The sequence below is a fragment of the Pan troglodytes genome, chromosome 13, assembly GCF_028858775.2.
Source record: "Pan troglodytes isolate AG18354 chromosome 13, NHGRI_mPanTro3-v2.0_pri, whole genome shotgun sequence".
Taxonomy (NCBI): Eukaryota; Metazoa; Chordata; class Mammalia; order Primates; family Hominidae; genus Pan; species Pan troglodytes.
In genome coordinates, this window is record NC_072411.2 from 34908127 (window position 1) to 34935065 (window position 26939).

A 26939-nucleotide genomic window follows, 5' to 3' on the forward strand; every position below is an offset into this window, starting at 1 on the left:
GAGCAGCTGCAGCAGGCCAGGCACAACTGAAGGTTAACCCCGCTTGCCTCTAGGGTCTGGCCATCCCGGGCAGCACGGGGCTTCAGTGGCCTTCCTGCAGTTCTCTTCCCAAGGAGGCTCAGCCTGTTCTGGTTTTGCTAAGAGACCCTAGATGCGTCTATTTGCCTCGTTGGTATCTACTCTCCCCTCCCTTCCTTGACCCATGCAGCCAAGATTTAGGGCTTCAAAGACATCCTTCCTTCCTGCAGCCCGACAGGTTAAAGATTTGTTCCCAAGTCTCCTGAAGAGCTGCGTCAGATTGCAAATCACTGGCCAGTTCCAGAAAGCTGCTCCCAAGTGTTTCAGGGCAGCTCTTAGACCAGTGCACCCTCGTGGTAAGAGAGGTGACAGAACAAAGCCAGAATTGCTTTTCATTTCTGGAAACACTAGTCTTTCATGTCAGAGTTTAGGTTACTTAATCTTTTCGTGCCGGGAATAAGATTTCCCTAGTGTGACATCTGCTGATAGCAATGGACAGTCCATGATTTCCAGCGCCAAGAAATTAATACTCGAATCTGCATAATCAAATCCCCAGGTAAGCATCACCATTCCTTTCTCAGTACTTTCTGTCCCTTGCATTTCCAAATCCTTCTATTTATCCAAAACTCAGAATGAAAATGTAGTGCTTAATAACAATTTTTACTAGGGGAGTTTTTAGGTTACTATGATAGACATTTACTGCACGAAATTTACTAAATTCAGGATAATCAGGTTTTCTTATGTGTTTGAAATATGATAAAAATATATATCGCCTGAATGTTTCATGCTACAAGGTGCATTTTGTGAATTTACACTTCAATCACTTAGTCTACTGCAATATAATGTTGATTTATGTTCAGGGTTTGAACCTCTATTCAATGTTGAAATCCTTAAAACAAACTTTAGACACAGAGGGCTCTTCACTTTTCCATTAGACTTCTTAATTCAGTATAACTATATCCTTCTTCAGTTAAAAAGCTAGAAAGAAGTGTTGTTGGAGGTCACGGTGACAGAAATTTCAGCCAGCATGACACTCCTGGAGGTTATTGTTTTCCTACAGAGCTGGATGAGTTAATCTGGTATTGTTGCAAGAGGTTGGGAAGGCCAAACAAGGCCGAATCAGGGTAAGACAATTTTATAATCTTACAGCTATAATTAAAGCCAGGACCTGGGATCAATGTAAATATAAATCCCAGTATTAGTCCTGAATTTAGTTCACAAATTGCTTTTTGGAAACTGTTATCCTAGCAAACTCCTATTTATTCTTCAAAGTCAAGGTTAGCTGTGACCACACCCTAGAAGGCTTTCCTGACACTCAGAATAGTGTTTGTCACTTTTTCCTCTGAGGACCTTGGATGGTATATGTTTCTGTTGCATTTACTACTCTACTGCACAACTGTTTGTTTATATTATCTACCTCCTTATTAAATGATGACATTTTTAAGTCTGAAACTGTGTCTAAACTATCTCTGTGTCCTCAGGAGCTAGTACACTACCAAGGACATAGTGCTCAATGAATTTTTGTTGAAATAATGAATAAAGCAATATATTCTGGCTGTCCCATGAATACGATTGTGCAGCATAGTGCCCAGGTGTTCTGAGCACATGCACCAAGTTTTAAATTAAACTGCCACCACTTTCAGGGCAGAGAAAGAAAAGCAGGTTGCAGGCCAATTCTGGTCCACGGTTGCCTTATTGGGTTTCCTCAGTGTCATTAAATAGCTGAACTAGGTGTTAGCCAACATTTAAAATTTGACAGACTACATGCAAAAGTCTGCATTTCTAGCTTCTTAAAATTTTCAAAGCTATGGCGACATCTAACTAGCATTTCCATGGGGCCAAACTGGCTGGGGCTGGCTGCAGGGCACACAACTTCCTTTCCTGCTTCCTTCACCTGGCTTAGCCCCTTAAGGCATCTGATCTCCGAGCATGAGAGTTTTCATTGTTTTGGTGAGAGGATGGTTTATGTAAAGCCAGCCACGTAGTAATACAGATTGACACATATGATGGGAAGTCAGCCATGTGCTCTTGAAAGCAATTAATACCTATTAATATAATTAATACATATATCTAATTTTAGGAGGATATGAAGAATAGAAATTTAGGTGCCTTCCATTAAGTTACTTAAAATTTAAGAGGGAGTAGAATGGGGAGATAAAAACCCATGAAACAATATGGAAACATCAGTCCTCCTGACCAAAGGCACATTCATATAATACAATCTCTACAGCTTATGGAGCCAACAATTCCAAGACAGAACCTATGTCTGCAGTCTCACTGGCCACAGGAAGAAATAAAACAAAACAAATAACAACAAAACACCTGAAACTCATTTAAAAGGAGAGATAATTTCCCCTAATTATCCTGACCCATCTAAACATAATATTTCAAAGCTTGCCTTCTTCACTTTAAATACACAGCACCCTAAGCACTGCTCTCACTCCCTTCTGCTCTTCCCTCCCTTGGAGCCACTTCATTTGTGAAACCACCTCCCTGTACCTCTGTTACAAGCATTTCCATTTGCCTGGTTTCACGTAATCCTTAGTTCACTCAGCATTTATTGAGGCTCACGTGTATTCCAGTTGTGTACTAGGAGGATTCAAAGGTCAAAACAAGGTTTTTGTCCCTAAGAAAATAAAGGCCAAATCAAGCAAGAAAAGAGTAGGAATCCTACCTTGATTTCCTTATAACAGACCACATACACCTTCCGTGATAATGCTGACTATAAGCTGATGGGAACACAACATTTAGTCATGATGCATGGACTGGTAAGCTCTGGGTCTTGTTCAAAGAAAAAAACACACCCCTCAATTGCTTTGGGAATGAAGAGCAAAGGTATGCACAAAGAATTGTAGCATACTTACAAAGTAACATATCAATGCTGCCAGGACTTAGTGAGCAAGGTGTGAGTAGGAGATTGAGTGGGGCAGGGAGTTGTGATCTTATTCCAGGAGTACCTCCAAAGCATATGAATTTAGAAACCAGATTGTGAGGAAGAGAATTTCTCATGCCTTTGCACAGTGTATTCTTTCTGGATGGCATTTATACTTTCTCTTGTCCACCTGGAGTCACATGGAGGCATGGCTTCCTCTGCTGGGCCTTCCCCAGGGCCCTCTGCAAGCGGAGCTAGGATTCCACTTGCCCCACGCCTGTCTCTGCTCAGCTGCTATAGCTTCCCACATGCCTTTTAGAACATCATTTCCCTTTCAGGCTTAATTGTAGACCACAGGCCCTTGAGCAAATGCATTTTGCCATGGACTCCTCAGCACTGACATTACTTTTGGTGCTCCCAATTTGGTAATCGAATGAAGAGGAGTGGCAGGGGTGGGGTGGGCAGGAGTAGAGTAGCATTTTGAACAGAAAAATGACATACAAAGTGGAACAGTTGAAGGAAAACCTATGTCATGCTCTGTGGAGTGAAAGTATTTCTGCTTGGCTGAAGTAAAGAATTTGTGTCAGGAAAAAAAGAAAAATGAGGCTGTTGAAGTGTGAAGCAAGTCTATAGAGGGTCTTGGGCATATTATGAAGAGGGAAAAATCACATCTTGCCATAACCCTGATGATTCTTTCTTGTCTTTTGTATAGCTCTTACTTGATCCCAAACCAACCTCACGTGTTACATCTCATCATCGAAAGCCTTGCTCTGCAGGAACTGTGTGATTTTTCAAAGCGTCCCTTACCTCTCAAAGGGGCCACTTTCTGCACGTCTGACAGGTTAATATCCTTTCCAGTGCTTAGTGCATGAGACAGAATACCTGCTGCACATTCTCCATATGTTTTCATGTGGCCAGTGCCCATAATGAAACCACCAATGTCCTGTAACCATGCAGGATGACAGGTTCACCACCAGTGGATACTCTGCCATCTGAGCCCTGGTGTTACTCAGCATCCCTGAAGCATCACTGGCTGCTCCTCCTGTCACCCTGTGGGTGTTTCTAAATTAGATATCAGGTTTGTAGGGCAGGACTGGAGGCGCCTCCATGGCTGGTCCACACAAACAGCCGAGGGGCAGAGTTCATCCATTCCAGAAACTCATAAGGTGAACTTATATCCCAACAGCGTGGGAAGCCAGGTAGATGCTTCAAACTTGTGTGGATGTTCTTGCCTCTTCTCCCAACTCCTTCTTAGTTTGTGTCTCAAGAGAGGCCAGAATCGATCAGAATGAAAAGCTTCCATCACAAAAACTCAAGAACCACAGTTCCATTCTTTACCTTCTTCTTTACTCACTCACCTACCCCTCCCTTATTGCTCTCACCGCAGGCTACCTGCTTAACTAGTCTTTTTTCTTTTCATCTTTTTGTCTCACTTCAACTACATATATGTGAAAGCACCCCAAAGGCAGATGTTTTGAAAAAGCAAAATACATACATTTAAAAGTGTATAATGGTTGGGTGCAATGGCTCATGACTGTAATCCCAGCACTTTAGGGGGCTGAGGCAGGTGGATCACAAGGTCAGGAGATCAAGACCATCCTGGCTAATACAGTGAAACCCCATCTCTACTAAAAATACAAAAAATTAGCCAGGCATGGTGGCGGGCGCCTGTAGTCCCAGCTACTCGGGAGGCTGAGGCAGGAGAATGGCGTGAACCCGGGAGGCAAAGCTTGCATGGACCACTGATACTACATGAACTCCAGTATGGGGAAAGTTCACTGAGGACTGCTGAGGCCCTGGCTGGCCCCTTGCTGGGACAGCTGTTTCTTATATGTTATTTTCCTTTATTTCACAGCTGGATCTCACAGTGGGATGCTTGGCTTGTGGACAGGTGGAAAGGAAAGTGTGCAGTGTCTTGCCAGATCAGACTCATGGATAGATTTACACTGAAAATAAAGACTAAGAGAAAAAAAGAGAGGAACAAGTAGAACGTAAAAGCCCTCTCATCTTACTGGAAATAATGGTATAAAACACTAGCAAAAACAAAAAGTCCGCATTCTAAGAAGTAACAGCAAATTTTTGCACCTTGGTTCTAAGCTGTCAGATCCTCCACTGTTGATGTGAATCATCTACCCTATAAAATTCTTTTCTTCCTAACTTGGCCTAAGGATATCAGTAGTAGGACTTTTTGAAATATCAGATGAAAAAGAAAAGAAAACATTGTCTTAATCTAAGAATACGAGAATAATGTCCTATCAGGATAATGGTTACACAGGTATCCCAAACAAGTAAAAGACAGAACACATAGGAAGGGGAAAATCTTAGATGCCGCATTTCAGAAATGTGTAAAGATGGTAGGCTCCTTATTGGGATTGTACTGCAGAAGCCCTCTGATCTGACTCAATCCTAGGTGAGCCAGTTAATTCAAATGTCACCTAGAATAGGGAATCAGAAAATTTGTCCTCTTACTCATTTATGTTCCACGCAGAGGGAGCACCAATTGGAGGCAAAAGGGGGGACTTAATTTCAACAGATTTGCAGGTTTAAATCCTTGGTCTGTCAAATACCTGCTACAGGACTTAGCCTGTCTATGCCAAAGTATCCCCATTGGTAAAACGGGTGCAATGATAGGTCCTACCCCATGGGACTGTGATAAAGATGAAATTGGTGAGTGCTGTAAAGTTTGCAGAATAGAGTCTGACACATGGTAATGGTAAGCACTACTATGTATTTGGTAAGTGACATTTTTGGTAGGGCCAAGGCTGCTTCTTTGCTTAGAGATCTTTTTGTTGGAATCTTCCATTATCTTTTTTTTTTTAATTTGGCATCAACACACACTTTATACATTGTCTATGATTCCTAATTTTTGTTTTCCTTAACAATGGTACAGGAACTTAAAGGCATTTGAGGAGCAGTTTGCATGCAGAATTGTTCCACATTTAATACAATTTCTGGTCTCCCACAATTTATTTTTATAGTTAGACAACTATATTTAATGTGATCACAAATACTACTTTAGCAGACCTACTAAGTTACAAAAATAACTCATTCTTGGCAAGTATTCAGCTCAACTGGTAAGACAAATAAGTGTACATGGTAGAGAGCTCTTTACTAGCTGCCAACATTCATTAAGTTGAGGGCATTGTTCAGTGTGATTTGAAAGAGGGAATGCTGAGCATCAGTGAATCCGGACAAGTAGGTTCAAATGAGCTTAGTTAAGAGATTCCAGTCTCTGTAAGAACATTACTTTTGGATTTTGTTTGCTATCCTGCCATCTCAATTCCTTGGAATTTAGTTCCAATGTTGATTTTAATATGGAGGGGGGTCTTGTTAATCTGATTTATTGCCACCCATAGTCCCAGAGATATCATTCTAGAAAATGAAATCAATAGAGAAGTTTGTTGTCAATCTTAAGATTTTAATTTCAGCTTAGGCCTTTCTTATTTCCATCATGGACCTGGCTCCCTTTGTAAGTTTACCAGAATCTGTCAACTAATCCTCAGAGCACTCCCTTTTTGTTTCTCCCACATAAGAATTTGCTAAATGATATCCATATAACCTCTTATTCTGTATTTTTAAGGGACAAAGAATTGGCTGTTTCTTATAAGTTATTTTCCTTTATACTATTTATAATTTGTCTACCTAAATCACAATGTGGTCATAACTCTTCTTTCCGTATTTCTTTTCAGGTAGCGACTTTGGAATATAGAGAATCATTAGGCTGTATTCAACAAATAATAACTAATGCAGCCTTCTAAGAAGTGCAAAAAACTACTTAGAAATCTGCTATAATGAATCCAAAGACCATGGGCAGCAGCTATAGGGTCAATAATATTTGGAACCAGGGACACACTGGTGGATTTGCTGCCCCCACCCACCACATCCCCAGACATACTGGGCTGGAACACATGACTGTGTAGTGCCTCAACATTCATGTAAGACAGGAAAACTTCAAAAGAGGTGGGAGCACAAACCTCTCTTAAGTTTATGCAAAATAACTCTCCAGAACAATGAATTATTATTTGTTCATTATTCCACTCAACGCATAATGACTGAGCATCCATAGGTGTAAAGCAAGTTTGGAATGATTGTATTTTAGCTCCATTGTATATATTTTGTTTCTCAAACCCTAAAGTACTATCAGAAAATGAAAAGCCATGAGTGAAATAATTAACACACCATCTGAAAAGCCAGTCATGTCCTCTGTCTTGGATTATGAGCTCCAAGATGTTAAGAGGGCAGGTATCACACTTTATATCATTATTCTTCACAGAACTATTAACAGCCCGTCTTTTATAAATATTATTTAAATTAGAATGGCTCCTGGAGGGAGTACTATTTGGGGAGAAATATGAAGTGTGTTGGCTGAAAACACCTAATGAATAAACACTGATGTCTATTGTTAGCATACACATCATCCCCTGATCTCTGAGTATGAATTTAAGAAATTTGTGACAGCCAATGAAAATGCTTATACACCCATAGCACGTGTGTTTACCATGCAAATAAATGATCACAATTCATAAACAGGGACTCTAGAGTCTTAAACACTACTTCAGAAAGGCCTCAAGTTACAACAGGCAGAACAGAAAAAAAATCAGGAACATGCAACACCTTTTAAAAGTAATTCTAATATTGAATCTTGATGATGAGATTGCAAAAGAAACACAATTTTTTATAAATGCAAGATCCCCTATGACAAATATTTATGGTGGTCAGGAACAGAAAACAGAATAGAGATAGATGACTTCGTTCCCACCCCACACAATTTTTGAGTCATAAATTATGAATTATGTTCAAACATATAAGGAAGAGAGGAAATTAATTTAGGAGATGAGATCTATTTTATAATTCAGAGAGCTGTTTTATTTTAATTTGGGGGGCAAATTACATTTTGATGTTCAGCTTACCAAACATCTTTCTTTCTCTGAAATGAATTACAATTTCCCGTTATTTCTCTGAGGAGTCCTAAGATTGTTATTCCAAAATTCAGAGGGTAAATTAGCAACACAGTCTGGATCATTTGGAAAAATACCGTCCAGCAGAGCTTTCCACAATGATGGTAATGTTGTCCATGTGTGCTGTCTACTAAGGTAGTCCCTGGCCACATGTGGCTTTTGATGACTGGAAATGTGGCTAGTTGGACATAGAAACTTAATTTTAATTTAATTTAAATTTTTAAAATTAAAATTTAAATAGCCCTACATGGCTAGTGGTTATAGTGCTGGACAGTATCATCCAGATGACCACAGGATGGACAAGGACCTTCCTCTCAGCCAATTAGACCACGCAGTGGTGGGCCGCCCTTTGCACATTGCACACTGCCCCTGTGAAACCTCGATGCAGTCTTTGACAGCTTAGCCTCAGAAGGGCTTGGGGGCAAAGCTCATGGGAGCTTGTTTAAGCAAATATACACATTAATAGGATCACAAAGATCGGAAACAGCAAAGGTCAGCCCTGCAGACCCCTCTCCCCATTCATATGTTTCCCTGCAGTGGGACATATTCTCTAGTGCTTTGTCAGGAACAGCTTCAAATCGACTCAAATGGCTTGACTTTCCACAGCTTTCCATGTTATGAAGGCAAGTAAAAAAAAATAGTTCAGTGAGAGCACTTAGAAAAAGACAACCTGTAAAAATACTGAGATAGAAACAGGAGGCGTTCTGTTATAAGAAGGAACTCTGCATAGAGAGAGATATAAAAGAAAAACAAACCCCACATGTACTTTTGATCATAAAGACTTTGAAATAAAAAAAATGTGCTTTGGCACTACATAAAATTCTTCCTTGATTATCACAGTATGCAAGATTACTAATGCTGGTCCCCAAAGCAATCAATTATTTCCTAACTCCTTTCCATGGTTCCATTTAGTTTACTACAGAACATCTTCTGATTGTCCCTTTTGCCTGTTTATTATTTGTTAGTGCATTTCCTTATCTGCATGTAGCTTTAAAAAGTCAAGAACTTCAGACACCTTCAAATTTAATGACATAACTTGAGAAAGGAAAGAATGGGGATTCTGATGCAATATGCCTTGCTCATGAAGATGTTGCTAACTTCCGAACTTAAGTAACTTCCTGTCAATAGCATTTCAGTAGCAAAGATTGTTTTCCAGATAAACACATACCTGGAGGAGCAGATCAGAAGTGGGTCTGACTCGCTGTTGGAATAGGATGCTTAGTGTTCGATTCTGCTGTTCCAAATCAAACACTCTTGTTTTCAACTTCACACATTCCTCTCTTAGATCCTACAACAAACACATCGAAGGAGGAAAAAGTCCATAACTGAAAGATGTCTTTGCATATTATAACCATATTTTATATGTCTCAGATCATTAGTAAAAAACGGTATTTTTATTCTTCAAAGCCCCCAGAAGTAAATCACATACAACGTTTTCTTCCACAGACCATTGTCTGATAGAATTATTACGTGCAAAGAAGACCAATTTTTTTTTTAAAAAGCACCTTGAAATCAGAAATGCATTAATCTAGCATGCTATTTTTGAAGACAGTAAATCTTAGCGATATGAAGTCAATTTAAGTTTCCGCCTATATATTTTGCCTTTTCACTGTCTTTATAAAAGCAATCACAGAGCACAAACCACAAGGACAACAACAGTGTTTCTGCAGTGAATAGAGATTTGATGAGCTAAAGAAACTATCATTTCTGATGGAGTTTTTCATTGTCATTTGTGAAAACAAGTTGAAATTCTCGGTGATGGGGCTAATAGAGTCAGTGATGCATTTAGCGGGAGAGAAATAGCTCCGAAGAGATGGCTTTTAAAAGGCCACTTGCCACTTGCCCATCCTCTGAACTCGTGGATTTCCATACCTTCTGGGGCTTTCTGGTCTCAGTGCTGGGTAAGAAGCACACTTAGCCCATTCTGGCATCTGTTTGGAGCAGCTCTTTTGAATAGTTCAAACACCACAGAGACCTTTTCCCCAGCTCATGGAGGAAGCTGATGTACTAGAACTGCCTTCCAAACTGACTGCAATAAAGGAACTTGCGGTACTTAAATATCTATGCCCTTTTTGATGGAATTCAAGGCAGACGCAGTAGAATAAAACCCAAATTCAAGGTTCTTCAAAAGCTGACCCTTTTCTGCATTTCAAACTATCTTTCACTACTTCCTGATGTTAATAAAAAAAAAAATGTCTTCTGTTCTCACCAAGCAGAGAACAAAGGTCTGGCATGTTGTTCTCTAAAGGTCTACGCATTCCTTCTACCTTCTTCTCTTTTCCTTTCACTGCCACTTTTCCTTCTTATCCACCTTCTTCTTTCAGCCCATATTTGGCTCTTTGATTGAAGTACAGTTCAAACTTTGTCACCTCTCTGACCTTTTACCTGGCATCTCTCAATACCTGCTCCATTTTCTGAACTCCCATCAGCCCTCAATGCCTCCTTTGTGACAGTTAGCATATATTACTCTGTATTCATTTTATCGTTTGGGCTCTAGACTTGTCAATTACACGACACATTTTTCACCAGACAAGCTCAAGAAGATACTGAAATAACCACACCAGCATATTGCTCTTACATTGTTTTTATTCCATCACCTAGCACAATGCCACACATAGTAGGAGCTTAATAAGTGCTCACAATTATTTTGCTAAAGGGGATGATGATGACAAATTCTGTTCACTAGTGATTGGCGTGATAAAGAGCGTTTAAGTTTCTCAACACTTCTACTTCAAAGATTTATGTATTCTGATGTGGGGCAGCTACCTATTGGGCTTAAGGCTCTGCAAGCAACGGAGAGCCCAAGCCACAGTTCTGATGCCTAGGGCCTAAATAGGAGTCACAGAGTTACCTGGGCCTGCCATAACCTTGTATGAATCTAATGGTGAAGTTAGATCTCACTAGTAAAGCCTTCTCTGAGGCTTGATGAGCATGCATCATCTTATCCAGTAGCATTAATTCTATTAAAGGGGGCAAAGAAACAGGCCAAGGTATAGCCCACTACAGTTTCAACTCTCCTTGCCTTTTTTAGTTAAATGGGTAAAGCTTATGTATAGGGTGTTTTCAACTGATCGGTGCCTACAAATTGAGAGCAGAGAAAAGAAATGTCATGTTCAGAATGACATGCAAGAGTGCAAGATCCAGCAGGGCAGGATCACGAGTGCACATTTTGTACTCATGAGCACACATGCCATTTGGCAGAGGCCATTGTGAGGACCCACTCACTGCTCAAATTAAAAGGTGAAACTTCAGCCTGGCCAACATGGCAAAACCCCATCTTTACTAAAACTACAAAAATTAGGCAAGTGTGCACGCCTGTAGTCCCAGCTACTCGGGAGGCTGATGCATGAGAATCACTTGAACCCAGGAGGCAAAGATTACCGTCAGCCGAGATCGTGCCACTGCTTTCCAGCCTGGGCAACAAAGTCTCAAAAAAACCCAGTCTCAAAAAAAAAAAAAAAAAAAGGTGAAACTTGCTTTATTTTTATTTATTTTATTTTATTTTATTTTATTTTGAGACAGAGTTTCACTCTTGTTGTCCAGGCTGGAGTGCAGTGGCGCGATCTTGGCCCACTGCAACCTCCGCCTCCCGGGTTCAGGTGATTCTTCTACCTCAGCCTCCTGAGTAGCTGAGACTACAGGCATGTGCCACCACGCCTGGCTAATTTTTGTATTTTTAGTAGAGACAGGGTTTCACCATATTGGCCAGGCTGGTCTCGAACTCCTGATCTCGTGATCCACCCACCTCGGCCTCCCAAAGTGCTGGGATTACAGGCATGAACCACCATGCCCGGCAAAACTTGCTTTCTTTATTTAGAATTCAACTTCTGTCTGTGTCTCACGCTGATTTTTGTTCTTAGCATGTATATAACACTCTCTGCTCCCAAACACTAATTGTTTTTAGTACTGCTAATTAAGCAGTTAATAAGACTTGACTGTGAGGCAGATAAATATTAATAGTACCTATTGGATGGGAAAACACAATCGTCCTCATTTGCAACGTAGAGATATAGAAATGGAAGCATACAGTGTGGATATGCAAGTAAAAGGGGACCTGAAAGCAATAGCAACCACGATTTTTAGCAGCAAAACTGAGAATAACTTGAAAGAGTTCTTCAGATGGGTTAAAAAAAAAAAAAAGAAAAGAAAAGAAAAAGAAAGAATGAAAGAAAAAAATCAATATACTTTATAGAGAGTCTTTACACAAGTGCCCAAATTTCAAAGGCCATTAGTATTACTTAAGGTATGGTAAAAGTTCATTAGTGGGAACACAATTTATCGACCCTGAGAACTCTCTGTTCATCACTATTGGCACATCCAGCTCAGCACACAGCAGCAGGAAAGACAGAGGCTTTAGGGATGTGACACTGATCTGATGGCCATTGACAAACAGAAATGAGCTGCTCTGAAAATCTGTAGATAGGAAAGAATCGCTTGAGTTGTTTTTAATATTCTTATTTTCTTCAGACAAGCTGTGGATCACCAGTAACTGATGCCAGAGAGTTGCCTTCCCAAGAAACTGTAAACAAAAACACTCATGTGCCCATGTACACACTCATAAACACAATCAGAATGGATATATATAAACAACTGTTTTGCTAACCACTATTGTAGTATCTGGGTGGAGGGGGCAGCTGGCTGTCTTAGCTTCCTCTGTGCTCCCATCAGGAGCACCCTGACATAAAGGAATGCATGACTGCATGATACATTTAGGCTGGATGCAAGAGCAGCTACTCTGACCCTGCCAGTTCAGAGGCAAGACCCAGAACAGCCTCCCCAAGGAAGGCTTTAGAAACAAAAGAACTCTCCTCTGGGTAGGTGCCATAGTCTGGGATCATGGCTCAAGGGAGAGGCTGTACCATGTATCCTCTCTCATAATCCTTCTTTTTCTTCTATGACTTCCTGGCATGTATCAGGCCTCAAGAAATAACCTCACTGAAAATATAAGGTTGTGTCTTCAGATAAGAAAATGGGGACATAACATAAATATTTATCATGGAGGAATAATGCCAAAGATTTGACTACATTTCATATCATGAAAAAAAAAAGTACAGTGGTGTTTGGGTTCAAGAAAATACTCAGACCTGTTTTCCTTGCACTATTCATGTTACTATCAATTGGAAACAGAGACTTAAGAGATTACAGCTGAGCAATGTGATACACTGGTCTAATGGGCTCCTGTGCATCTTAATGATCCCAAACCATAATTTCCCTGGAGGATCCACACACTGTAATCCTGATAAATTCCCCCTGTGCTTGGGCTAAAGATGATTCTGGACTCACTGCTATACAGTACCTATAGGAGTACAGTTACTTTATGTATTGAAGAGTAAAACTGTTATCAGCTCTAGGCTGAAGTACATTTTTTAAAATGCTGATTGCTTAGAAGCAGGACATACACTAACATGATCGCTGGAGTGTCATTGAAAACTATTTAAATCTGATTTTACCATGTAAAAATGACATGATAGTGGCATACCTATTTCAGAGGCAGTGTCTATCATGGGAATACACGGAATTGGGGCTTAGAGGGCCTGGGCTCTAGTCTTCATTGTCCACAGGGCCTTGAAGTGATTGCTTCTGATTAGGTCTCAGTTTCCTCATCTGTAAACCAAGGCACCGCACAAAATTGGGCTTCTGTTCAAAACACTGTATCTCTCACTAGCTTCATGGGATGTCTTTTCGAGTGCTGCTTTGTTCCCTCCCTGAAGCCTAATGGCCACCAAAACCACCAGCCTCTTTTGTCACACCCCTTCTTGGTGGTTTTCATGGATACATCCTTATCTCTACCCCAAATGCTAAGACTTTTGTAACATGAAAAGCCACTTCTGGAAAAGGCTGGTCACATCTCAGACTGATCCAGGGCTTCAACATCGAATACTAAAAGGCAAGACAGGTGACATAAAAGTCTGACTGAACCGGGATACTGCACAGGAAGTAGTGAGTCCTGTGGCAAAACACATACTGCAAGTCTCCACCCTAAAAGCCTTCGGATTAAACCACTTTTAATAAGGGCAATGGCTAAACAGTTCATGTAACTACAGTCACTTGAGCCCATTACCAAAGCGAGTTGACAATCTCAGGATTAAATACTCACCAAGGCTCCTGGAAATTGGGGAATTTGGGAGTTAAAAATAAGATTGATTTTGAGAAAGCTTGACCCCAAATATATAGAGTCAGTTTTATCCACAGCTATCAAACTCTAAATGCTCTTCCTGCTACAGAAGATAAGCAATACTTCCAGAAGTTTTAGGAAGTCCTGTGGCTACCCTGCCTTTTATTTTATTCCCTGTGATCATAACCAGCCGTTGGATTTCAATCCTTCTTTTGATTTTCATGGTATCTCTCTCTGTCCTATTGAACTATGGGGGAGAAAAACAAGTGACTGAATGGGATTGTGGAGGAATAATGAGGGAGTGGGTCAGAGCGTGGGGTTTACAGTGCAACAGCCATAATTAAAGCAAGGGCTCTGCCACTGCCTGGCAGTTGAAACTATGAGCAAACTTTTTTTTAGTCCTACCTCACGGGGCTGCCTTGAGAACAAAACGACTTTGTGGATTTAAAGTGCTGCATGTGGGGTCTGAAGGCTTGTAAATGCCTGCTAAATATAAACAGCCACCTGATACCACACAGACCACTGCTAGAGAAGTGGACACAGATGGTTCAATTGCCCCTTTACAGGGGAAATAGGAATTTGGAGTTTTCTCAGGTACAAGCTATAAAATTGTTTTCTGTTTCTGCCTGAATGGCTGGATTCTACCATACCCAGCTTTATTCCATGTCGGTGAAGAAAACACATCATCGAAATATGTGTTTCCTCCAAAGAACATGCAGATAAGCCTGAGACTGTTCATATGAATGAAAATAATTGCAGAGAAAATGCCTTTCTTCCGTGTTTTGTTTAGTGGTAAACAAACAAACAAACAAAAAACAAACCCAAAACACTGAAGAACCTAGGTGAGTTACATTTTCTGCAAATGTAATTGACTTAATGAAGATAAAATATATTTCAGATAACAATATGAATTTAACCTGAATTACTGATTTCATTCGCACTTGTAGACTTGGACCCATGATTTGGAGGCATCAAAGGAAGAAAAGTTGGGTTTAATATGATCACTTTTGTATTGTTGTTCTAAAGGGGTACAGTCCATTCTCCTAAGGGAATCCACAGGTTTTTGAGATAAACTGAATTACTTGGCCAGGTACACTGAACAGAAACTGCTAAGTTCATGGAAATAATTTTTTTGTTCTATCAGTATCAGTAGACTCTGTTACTTCAGGATGCTTGTCTGGGCCAATTCATGATATGCCATGAAAAATGTATTTCTGGCTGCCCAGTGAAGAGCTGAAGCCACAGCAGATTTGCCTTTGTGTCATAACTAATGGCATATTCTAAAACTGCAGAGTAATGCTTATTATTTCACCTCAAGGATCTTCTGGTGACTTAGATAAATCGCTCAAGATTTTTTTCTGTTTTGTCTTTGCTACCTACATTCCTTTTTGGAATTATTTTTCTCATCTGCATTTGGAGTACACTGTATATTTTATATTGTGCTCTTAATTAAAAAGAAATTTTAGTCTTTTTGCAGCAATTTTACAGGGCCCATAAAAACTGGAGGCACACATTTCTGCAGAACATGATTCTTTTGGAATCTCCAAAAGCCCCCAGCATCTCTTTCTGCCTCATAGTGTCCCTGAGGTATGCTATCTCACAGTAGCACGTCTTTCTGTGTCTCACTGCTTAACTGTACCAAGGTAGATTTATCTGTTTACTAGTTATTACTTGGATTTGTGTAGCTATTTTTTTTTTTGTAGCTGACCTGAAGGGTCCCGTTTTCCTTTTTATCGCACCAAATGGCTTCCTTGTCTCTTTCCTGAGGCACCATTAACAAAAGCAGGCATGGGAAGTCTTTCAACAGTTGTAAACAGAGCTGCAATAGCACTCCCCTCATTCCTTAGGTTTGTAACTAAGTCAGCATAGAGTTTCAAACAGGAGAAAAACAATCGAGAAATTAAAGCCTTAGAAAAAGAAAAAGAATTCAAAAATGTTGAAGCAGCAATTATAATTTGTCCTCCAATATCTATTTCTCACCTTCTTCCAAAGTAATTTCAGCTGGGCACACACCCAGAACAAAGACCTCTTTGCCGGGTTTGTTTAGTGTGGCTGTGTGAGTAAGGTCTGTTCACAGAGATGTATGTAGTAATGTATGAGAGCTTTTGGAAGTGTCCTTTAAAAGACAGCTGCTGTATGCCCTTTATCCTCTTCATATTCCTCAGCTTTTATTCCCTTCCTGATGGCTGGAATGTGTGGATGTGATGACTGGAGCTAGCATAGTCCTTTTGGACCATGAAGTGACCTTGAAAATGGGGCCACATTCCATGAAATACAGAGATGGAAGCTAGGGACCCAAAGGACTTTATGGAGCAGAGCTACCATTCCTGTTCGGCCTACCTGTCGGTTTATATGTGAGAAAGAACTAACATTTTAGCTTATTTAAGCCACCTCATTATGGATCTCTGTTGCTCACAATGGAACCTAATTCTAACTCTACGTAAGTGTACTCAAATCTATTTATGCATGTTAGTATAAAACTGGAAGCAGTTAAAATTATTTGTAGAAGGAACTGTGACATTTTCACAGAAATAGTAGGCAAGAAAGTCTAGCAAAAGTATCACAATGCCTGTATCATAGAAATTTTAAAGAATATTTAAGTATCTCCATGAGCAGCAGTCAACCCCTAATAAAATTATTTTCAATTAAAAAAATCAAAATGGCATAAATTATTTTGCTGCCATTTATCACATCATCCTGAATATGCTGCAGGATCTAAAAGTTTCTTTTGGAGAAGTCTCTATTTCACAGATAGAAATCAAAGTAAACAAAATCTGAGGGAACTAAAATTTAGCTTCTCAGAAACTTCATAGCCAGAGATGGTAAACATTCCATAAAATTCACTGAAACGGCCAAATTTGGGCAAAATTGACCTGCATTTACTGTCTGTCCCGATAATGTGATCTGATGTTGTCTGCAGGCAGAATGGCAAGGCAGCAAACTCATAGGTATGGAAATTTCAGGCACAGTGGTTGCCATTATTTTATATGTACCACAAACTATTGCAGTAACTGTTCTACATGCTTCCTTTTGTAGGGTCACCACGGCAATCCCAGGAAGTGGGAATTGTTATTCCCACATTACAGAAGAGGAACTAGGGCTCAGGGAAATTAAATGACTTCCCTAACTCTTGCTGAATTTTAGACTTTTGTTAATGCTGTCCAAAAGAAGATACTCGTTTTACAGGAATTGGGAGAATTCACCAACTTATTGCAAGTTTGTATTTACTAAATAAAAATGGTGGGTTTGCTACTCATCTGGGTAAATGAAAATCATCTTCAAAAGGCTTTCTATTATTTTACCGAGAGTTTGGATTTTTTAATACAAATTCTATTGGTCACTGATGTTACTTCATATGCCATCTAAAACACACACGATTTTCACTAAGTGAATAAATACAGAAGTATTGCATCTATCAATCACAATTTCCTAGCTTAACAACATGAGCTCCAATATAGTCACAAAAGGGCCTTGAAAAGAATAAAGTCAGAAAGTGACCTACCTTTTGAGTAAGCAGAGCTTGAACAACTTGGTTGGCTACCTTTAAAAAATAAAGAAAAAGTTGTCATTTATAATAATGAGACTTTATATGCACCGACTCTAATTTACCAATAAGTTTCTCGCAGCTTATTGTAGCTAATTAGCTCCTCATTTGCCTCTTTCCTCTATATCCAGAGATCTGATTATTTTCATAATAAGCCTATCCTTCTAGGTAATATTTTGCTTTCTCCAAAGGTGACCTTGTTGCTAATTAAGATGGTTACACTTAAAAGATCATTCATACCTTGACTTTCACATTTCCATATTTGGAAAAATGATATCCTTTCATATACTCCAAGAAGGCTAAAAAATGATATAGTGCAAAACACAGTCCTAATTATCTGTACACAGTTTCTACACTTTGCTGATTTACAATATCCTTTGCCTGTCCTTCCTATTCCTTTGCTGTCTATTTCACTGCTTAATATTACTTGCAATAGAGATAGGTTGAATGGTCTAGCATAGGGACAACTCATTGTTTCCTATGTGTCCTGCTTTCATCTTCAATGTTTTTGCTTATGTCACGCGCTTGTTGTTGCTACCTGTAATATAATCTGGTAGTTGTTTACTACAACATCCATTTTTTCCCTTCTTCCTGAGTAACAAACCCAATCTTTTGGGGCTGGGCACATTCAACTGCATTTCCCAGCCATTCTTGTAGCAAAATGTTGCCATGTGACAAAATTCTGGCCAATAAGACATAAGCAGACTATTCTCTTGGGCTTACAGGAAGTCTCAAAGAAGAAGGGGGCTCACCCTTCGTCTTCCTGACTAGAAATGGAAGTACAGTAATGGCTGGAGCTTCAGCAGCTACCCTGACAACAACAGTCACATATTAAGGATATTTGGACAGAGAAAAGGACAAGCTTGGTCCTGATGATGTTATGGAGCTGTACTGTCTATTGAACATCTGTGTGGTGGAAATAAGGTAGTCACTGTTATTTTGAGTTTCTTCCAGTGAACAACCAAATATAATTCTTAGTAATATTTTCAGGGACCTCATTTTCTTCAAGTATCAGGCAGCTTGAGACAGCAGAAGAACCTAAATCCCTCCTCAGCCCAAGGCAGTGAATCTTGATTAATCTAAGCCAATCTTGGCAATTCCAATGATAGGTTTAGGAGTGGGCATATAACACAATTCCAGCTAAGGACCACATGTAAAACCAGTAACATGTTCCTGGTGTTTCAAATACCTGGCATTTTCTCCAGGTAACCATTCATTAATACTGTATGTATTTGTGTTAAGATTTCTTTTTCATCTGCATATTTCAAAATACTTTGCATAGAATCACCTACTAAATTTCACTATTACCTTGAAGCTATGTAGCTACATGGCTACCGTTGATAAAATTAAGGTGGACAGGTGAACTAGGTGGTATTTTTCAGCTAATACATAAACTGTAAACATTTAATGTGATAACTGAAATTGACAGCATGAAAGACTAAATCAGAATACTTAAATATCCTAGATATAAGGCACTCTGGTTCATTCATTTCTTCCTTCATTTATCCAATATAAATTTTCTGAGTATCTACTTGCAAAGCTAGATGATTGGGCCATGGTCCTTGACTTCAAAGACTCATACCTGGCAGTGAGTTGGCAAAAAACACAATTATAACACAGTGTGACAAACATCTAATCATCATGGTAATTCTTACAGTCAACGGGAGACTGAGGGACACTTTCGTGTTATTTTTCTCTTGGTAACATATTTGTTTTTGGTGGTGCCCAACTATTTGTGCTTCTTTCTCTATCTAGTATAGTCGAACAGATTATAGTAAGAACGTTTCCATGGAGCTTAATTGTTTTTTGACTCAATACTGACAAATAGTACATCCTTCACAACAGCTGGCTACCAGTAAGTCTCATAGAAAATTAAAACACAGGCTGTCATCAACTTTTGATTAGAAGGCAATCACACCACAAGCAGTAAAAGACTAAAATCAGATTATCTGTAATTGATTAGTTAAATTATATGCACAAGAAGGATTTTTTTTCCCATCAGAAGTCTTTTCAAAGTTACATTGCAGACATTAAGTAAAAAAGAAAGCCTCTTCATTGAAACTATGATTTTAAATAAAATGTTTTCTTAGGTATTGTTTTTGAGTGAAGCACAAGTTACAGAACTACCACAGACCAAAATAAACTATACTTTCATTAACTGAGGCCATATGTTCCTTTATCACTTTATTTATATGTGATCACAACAGTGATAAATGTTATCCAACCCATACAAATTGACCAATAGCATAATAGTGAAAGTCAGTTTTCCAGCATTCATTCCAACTCATAAGTAACTGAGAATTCAAAGTCAAACTACATATCATCTATTTTATTGTTGGCAAATAAACAAAACAAAACAAAACAGAAGAATTGAACTATTCATGCAGGTTGAATCAGGAACAAGGTACCAAAGTTAATTCATGCTATAAATAATTTACTTCTTTTGGATCTCAAACTTTGGATTTGATTTACATTCTCATAAAACTGCCCAATATCAATATTTTCTTTTCTTTCTCCCAGTTGGTCTCTCACTGAAACCATTCTGGTAACGGTGGTCACATAAAATAGCTCTATCCATGATTTATCAGGAGACACGGACTAATATCCTAACTCTAACAGCCCACAGGAGGAAATATGTTATATCTCACAATCCAAGCAGTTGCCCTATAGGCTTAGAGACTCTATATCTAACACAGTTCCTTCTGGCATGTACTTTGGAAAATTGTTTGCTCCTCTTGAAAACTGAACAAAGATACACGAATGCCTTATTTCTTTACCTACTGACATGAGGTTATATTACCCAGAAGGACTCACTGCTTCTTTGAAAAAGATCAGGCAGATTATACACATGCTTTCCTCCATACTGTCTATAACGACAGTGTCTGAGGTTTTGTTATCGCTTTTAACAGCTAACTTCCCTGATGCATAAATAGGACAGCTGTTTGGAGTTTGTGCCTGCAACCTCTACTAGGCTCAAAAGATGATGCCTGGAATGCGTCCCTGCCCTCAACCTAGCATTATGCCCTAAACATTTGGGTTGCAAATAATCACACACCCATAGGCCCAGCTAGTGAGAACAAATCACTTCCAATGTCATCTGCCAGCTTTCCTCTCCAGAGAAAGGGCAGCAGCTGGGCTAGGCTGCAAGGGACTTGAAGCACACTGGAAAAACAAAGCTGGCAGTCCTTAAGCCACTAGCTTGTAGTACAGCCTCCCTTAGGCTGTCCATGGAGGCCTCTCCCCTTTGCTCCTAGGAGATGGAGCAGGGCTGCAGGCGAGACAGGAATGCCAAGGAGAGCGCCTGAGTACATCTCGTGTTTCCTTCTCAGTAAGAATTTTCTCAGACAATCTAGCTCCTCTAACACATGGCTGATCTTCTACTCACACAAAACTTTGCTCTTCTTCCCTGAAAAACTTCCAGGGCTCGTGATTCCTCCATGCACTCTCTTGGAAGTGGGCGAGCAGAGGGAGGAAAAGCTGGGGCTATGGAGTTCTCTATTATTTTATTGAAAAACAGTCCTTGAAGCTGAATAAGAAGCCACACTAAGCAGTTTATTCAGAGAGGGAGCCAATTCTCAGCCAAGGGCTGGGGTGGAGGGTGGAGAAGCTTCCAGGTTTATGGGCGTGGGGAGCCAGGATCTCCATGCTCTATACTTTGACAGTCCTCTCCTGGCTAGTGGGCTTGCTTTCATACCTTCATGAGCTATTTCACCATGAAAAGCCACTGTCATGTCAACAAAGTAACTGAAAAATCTCATCAGAAAAAGTATGTGTTTTTGAAAATGTGCTTTGGAGAGGTGTTCTATGCTTCTGATCTTGGTTGATTGTACTGAGGCAGCTAGGAGAAAGCATGGAGAATATGGACTTGGGTTAAAACAGTGCCTATGTTAACTTCATACACTGACGTGCGCAGGGGATGGGAGAGAAATCTGACTTTTCTCAGCCATAAAATAGGGGAGCTGCCTACCTCTAAAGTTGTGAAAAAGGCACGAGATGATAGACATAATCAGTGAAACCACCTAGGACAGGACTTGATATAAAGCCGTCACCCCTAAATGTGAATCAGGCCAGTTGAACTTCGGAAAATATAATGCATGTTCAGGTAAGCAGTTAAGAAAAAATTATTTTATTTTATTTTATTATTTTGAGACAGAGTCTCACTTTGTCACACAGGCTGGAGTGCAGTAGCACAATCTCGCCTCACTGCAAGCTCTGCCTCCCGGGTTCACGCCATTCTCCTGCCTCAGCCTCTGGAGTAGCTGGGACTACAGGCACCCATCACCATGCCCGGCTCATTTTATTTATTTTTTTGTATTTTTAGTGGAGACGGGGTTTCACCATATCAGCCAGGATGGTCTCGATCTCCTGACCTCATGATCCGCCTGCCTCGGCCTCCCAAAGAGCTGGGATTACAGGCGTGAGCCACGGCGCCCAGCCGAAAAAATGTTTTAAGAATAAGGGATTCTACTTGGAAAGGCATGAGGGGTATGTATATGTGTGCGTGTGTTTGTGTGTGTGTCCACATAATATACATGTATAAATGTAAGTCACTAAGCATCTGTATTATTCATTTACTTTGTGAAACAATCCTGTAAGACAGAAACAAGAAAGAAACTCGAAGAGGTAAATACACAGCCCCATACAACATTGGAAAAGGGTGAACAGTGAACCCCAGTCTGCCTAATCCAAAGCCCATAAAGTTCTCTTCTAATTCAAATCAGACTATTTGAAGTGGGTCCACTATTTTTTTCAGCTGATTAATCTTGGGATTATTACTTGGGTTAGTGCATAATAAATGAGTGCTCATCTCTGAAGAGATAACTGAAGAAATTAGTCTAAATATATATGTGGGATTTGGGGAAACACTAATTTGAAAATTAATTTCCTGCTGATACTGTCCATTCATTCATTTAGTCATTCAACAAATATGCATTAGGCACCTAGTGTGGGCCGGGAATCTGCTGGGTCCTGCAGAAATAATGAGGAAACAAATACAGGGACTGCCTCCAGGGCGATAGAATCTGGAGCAAACAAGGAATAGATCATCTGTAATTTCCAAGAAATGAGTATTTTGAACATATGAAAGTGACAAGTACGATCGTCTTCCATTTCTATCAAGACCTTGTTTTTTTTTTTTTTTGTTTTGAGATGGAGTCTTGCTCTGTCACCCAGGCTGGAGTGCAGTGGCGCAATCTCAGCTCACTGCGACCTTCACCTCCCGAGTTCAAGTGATTCTCCTGCTTCAGCCTCCCAAGTAGCTAGGCCTACAGGCTCCCACCACCATGCCTGGCTAATTTTCTGTATTTTTAGTAGAGATGAGGTTTCACTATGTTGGCTAGGCTGGTCTCGCACTCCTGACCTTGTGATCCACCCGCCTTGGCCTCCCAAAGTGTTGGGATTACAGGCGTGAGCCACCATGCCCGGCCAAAACCTTGATTTTAAAGATGACGTAGGGCCCAGCCGTAGGATATGCCTGAGAGTGTCCTGGGAATGATTCTACAGTCTAGGCTAGGCATGTAGCATGTGGATCAGAGAGACAGGTGAGAAATAGTCTCAGCAACCTACTTCCACCCTTACTTAAAATTCTGTTTTTGTCTATTTCTGAACTACATCCAAAGGCCTAGTTTTCAATGTCCTTGCACTCTCAAGTGTAGAGGTTGGAAAATAACTCAACTCCACCGTCGTCACTGACTGTAAGGGCCCAGCTCTGATTGGAGAGGAAGAAGCAGTTTCTCCAACTTTTCGTGCAGAAGCTCCTCCTGGAATGTTTGTGAAAATTGCCAATTTCCTGTCCCTGCATACTGATTGGGAAGGTCTGAATGAGGTCTAAGGATATGCAATTTTAGCAACCACCACACATCTTTGTGATGCAAAGGGCTCCCAGAAACACACCTTGAGAAACACTGGGATATGGTTTATTGTATTTTATTTTACTGCCTGTAGCTTTATATTATCTCAGACATTGTTGTGGAATCAGAAGTACTTTAAAACTTCCACATGGGTCTGTGCTCTTCTGTTACTGTATCTAAACTTGGTGGAGGGAGCTTTCATCCTTCTACTGAAAATTTCTGAAAATGCTCTCTACAGCACAGCATTCAGATAATCTAATTGTGGTGTTCTTAACCCCAGGTGAATATTATAATCTCCTGTGGTGCTTTAAAAAAACAGAAAGCCCAGGCTCCACCCAAGAGCAGAGTCAGATGGGAATCTCTGAGGTGTGACACAGCCAGCAGTATTTTTAAAGGTCCCCAGGTAAGTCCACCAAGCAGGTACGGAGGAGAAGCACTTGCTGTTCTGGATCTGAGACCTCACCTGCTGCAGCTTCTTCTGCTGAAGATACCCTTTCCAATTCTGCCCCCTCCTCTGCTCACCTACCCGCTGCTCCTCCTGCCCTCTGGTGACTGCATCCTGTGTTTCCAAAGTCCTCAGTGCAGCTCATTTGCTCTGTGACTTTCTCTCACCTCCCTACTCTATGACTGTCCATCCCTTGCACTTCTCCTGCCATGCTGGGAGTGCCGTGAACTCTCAGGGCCTGGGTGAGGCTGACATCCAGTAAAGGTTTGCAGGATACAACGGAATCCATTGAAGTGCAATGCAGTGGTTTTGGATGTTATTTTACTTATTTTACTTCTTTACATGGGAATAGTAGGTATGAAAGAAACTGTGGCCAAGGCAATACTGTGAATAAATAGCAAGTCATTGCTCACCACTAAGTGTCTGTCAAATAGCTAGACTAAGAAACTTGATTCTAACATGCAAACCTCCAAACTCTAAGATTAATCCTTGTTTTTTCCTTTGTACTGCAAGGCTGAGAGATGAGATAGGGAGCAGTAGCGGTGAGGATGAAGTGTATGCATGCACACCTGTTTGTATACAGGTGTGTGCGCATGCATTTGTAGGTGTGTGCACTTGTGGATGTGCATGCCTAGCAAGCCAGGGTGTATGTGTGTGTGTGTATCTAGGAATGTGAGTCTGTTACCTTCTGAATAAATGTGCTCTTCTATTGGAACACAGATTCTCAAGTGTTTTCCCCAAATCCTCAATATGTTCCTCATTTCCCAGAAAATAACCATCAGTGCAAAAAGGATTGAAGAACATTTTGTTTATTTATTTGAGATGGGGTTTCACTCTTTCACCCAGGCTGGAATGCAGTGGCAGGATTATGGCTCACTGCAGCCTCGACCTCCTGGGCCCAAGAGATCCTACTACCTCAGCCTCCCAAATAGCTGTGTCTACAGGTACGTGCCACTACATTCGCCTAGGTTTTATGATTTTATTTTTTTTATTTTGTAGAGACAGTCTCCCTGTGTTGCCCAGACTGGTCTTAAACTTCTGGGCTCAAGTAATCCTCCTGCCTCAGCCTCCCAAAGTGGTAGGATTGTAGATATAAGCCACTGTGCCTGTCTGAAAAACATTTTAAATTTACATTTATCCACCTGTGTATGTTTGATGACACCCACTAGCAAGGAAAAAACTTACATGAGGCCTTACCTTGTTAGTTTGTTTAATTAGCATAAAAAACCTTGAAAAGAATTTCCAGTTGGCATTATTACTACATTCAACTACCCCATTGAGAGTGTTCTCTTACAATGTGTGGAAATGGATTATCTACCCTCATGTAATTAGTTATAAAACAACCTGCATGTGTAATCAGGGGTCAGTATTCATGAATACAAAATATGCGTATTGCTTAGAGGCAGTTCTTTGTCGTGAATCACCTCTTTGGCAACAGTTAATTTTTGCAACTAAGAACAGAGGAACACGCCCTCTAAAAAGTCTGTCTTCAGTGGAAACTTTATATGAAATGATTTTGTGGATAACTTATATTTTTGTCCCCCACATTCTGATGAAACGTACGGAATGCAGGCATGGGAAACACACAAAATACAGACTATGAGTTTCCATAAAGAAATGTGAGTGTTTTGATTGACAGGGAGGGTTGACCTACGGGAGAACTGGGACAAAGTTTCTGTGGTGTGAGTCACATAAATCTGACTTCTAAATACAGATAAAATCTCAGCAGAAATTTCTGTGCAGGAGGTTAAAGTGAAACTTTGCTAATCAATACATATGACCCAAAGGCACTGTATGTTCCTTTAAATATCCTTGGATCTATTTGGTCTTTCTTGCCCTAAACTTTGACTGGACCACGAGCCCGGGGAGCAGTGAGGGCTGCTGAACTGGCCTCACTAGACTCTGAGCCATGTCAGAGTCAACTAACTTTAGTGTTTAACTTTGGACATTGTCAAGATTATTCTGGTTTTTTAAGGTCCTGACAGGGCAGAGAATCGCAAATACCATTTTGCTTGAGTAACCAGTGTATGTGGTTGGGAATATTAAACAATTAACATATCTAATATTAAACAAATAATTTTCTGAGGACATTTTGAGAGTTCTTCAACCACATACAAGTAACCAATACAAAGTGGTATGATGATGACAGTGTCTCAAACTATCAAGTGCACCAGCATCATCGGGAGGGCTTGTTGACACATAGGTCGCTAAGCCCTACCCCAGAGTCTCTGATTCTGTAGGTCTGTCGTGGGTCCTGAGAATCTGCATTCCTAATGAGGCCCCAGGGGAGGCTGACGCTGCTGGTCCAGGGATCACATTTTTAAAACCATTGGTGCAGGGAGACTCCAAGGACTACTGGACCTCAGAGGAGAGAGACTGCTTCCAGTTTGAAGGGAACAAGAGTTATATACGGCGTTACTGCTGGGAGCTGAGCATGTGTTCCTTATAGATCATCCCATTGACTTCTGAGACAGTGCATTGGAGGACAGGGGAATGGAGAGGGTAAGAAATATCAAGAGGAGTTTGTTAGAAGAGATTTCCCTCATGGATAGTAGGGAGAAAAAGACTGACGATATATTGGCAGTTCCCACTGGAAAGGTACTGGAACCAGACGAAATGCAGTTCTTCTTTTCTTTCTAAAATCTGCATCAGGTACATTGTAACAAATCTCAAACTGAATTACTCAGAACACAATAAAGTTTTAAGGTGCTGGACAGATGACTAAAGAAGTGATTTCATTTAAATAACAACTGCAATCACTGACAGGTCCTAGGTGAGAACTTGTCAGGGAGCGAATGGCCAATCGTGGCAGGGAGAGACAGGATGCGTCGGTGATTGGTGTGAGCCCTGATGGTATGAGGTGACAGCAGGGGAGGACGAGGGCTCTGAGCGCATGTCTGTTTTCTCCTCACCTCCCAGAAACTCTCAAATGCCCATTATCTTTGCCATCATCTCTTCATTATCATCACGTAATATTTATCCAGTTTACTCATGCGTATAGCCCTGTCTTCTTCCATTCTGCTCCAATTTTCTTCCTCATTTCTCTTTCTCTTCTTGTCTTGTTCTGAATCTACTGATTTTTTTCCCTCTGGTTGCCAACTGTGAACATCATCCCCACCCACTCTATTAAGGATTTGC

General features: G+C 40.4%; 1 protein-coding gene across 6 annotated transcripts in view; it reads right to left on the reverse strand.

Moving 5' to 3' along the window:
- The window catches only part of NCKAP5 (NCK associated protein 5), a 996333-nt gene that overhangs the window by 179584 nt on the left and 789810 nt on the right, over positions 1-26939 (reverse strand). For all 6 annotated transcript variants that reach the window (XR_010149730.1, XM_016949712.3, XM_016949711.3 and 3 more), the window contains exons 9-10: positions 17466-17504; positions 9017-9136 (exon numbers count right to left, since the gene is read on the reverse strand). Coding sequence is in view for 5 of the 6 variants with exons in the window: in XM_016949712.3 (XP_016805201.2) it covers positions 9017-9136; positions 17466-17504 (159 nt within the window). In the remaining variant the exon portion in view is untranslated. The remainder of the gene's footprint in view (positions 1-9016; positions 9137-17465; positions 17505-26939) is intronic.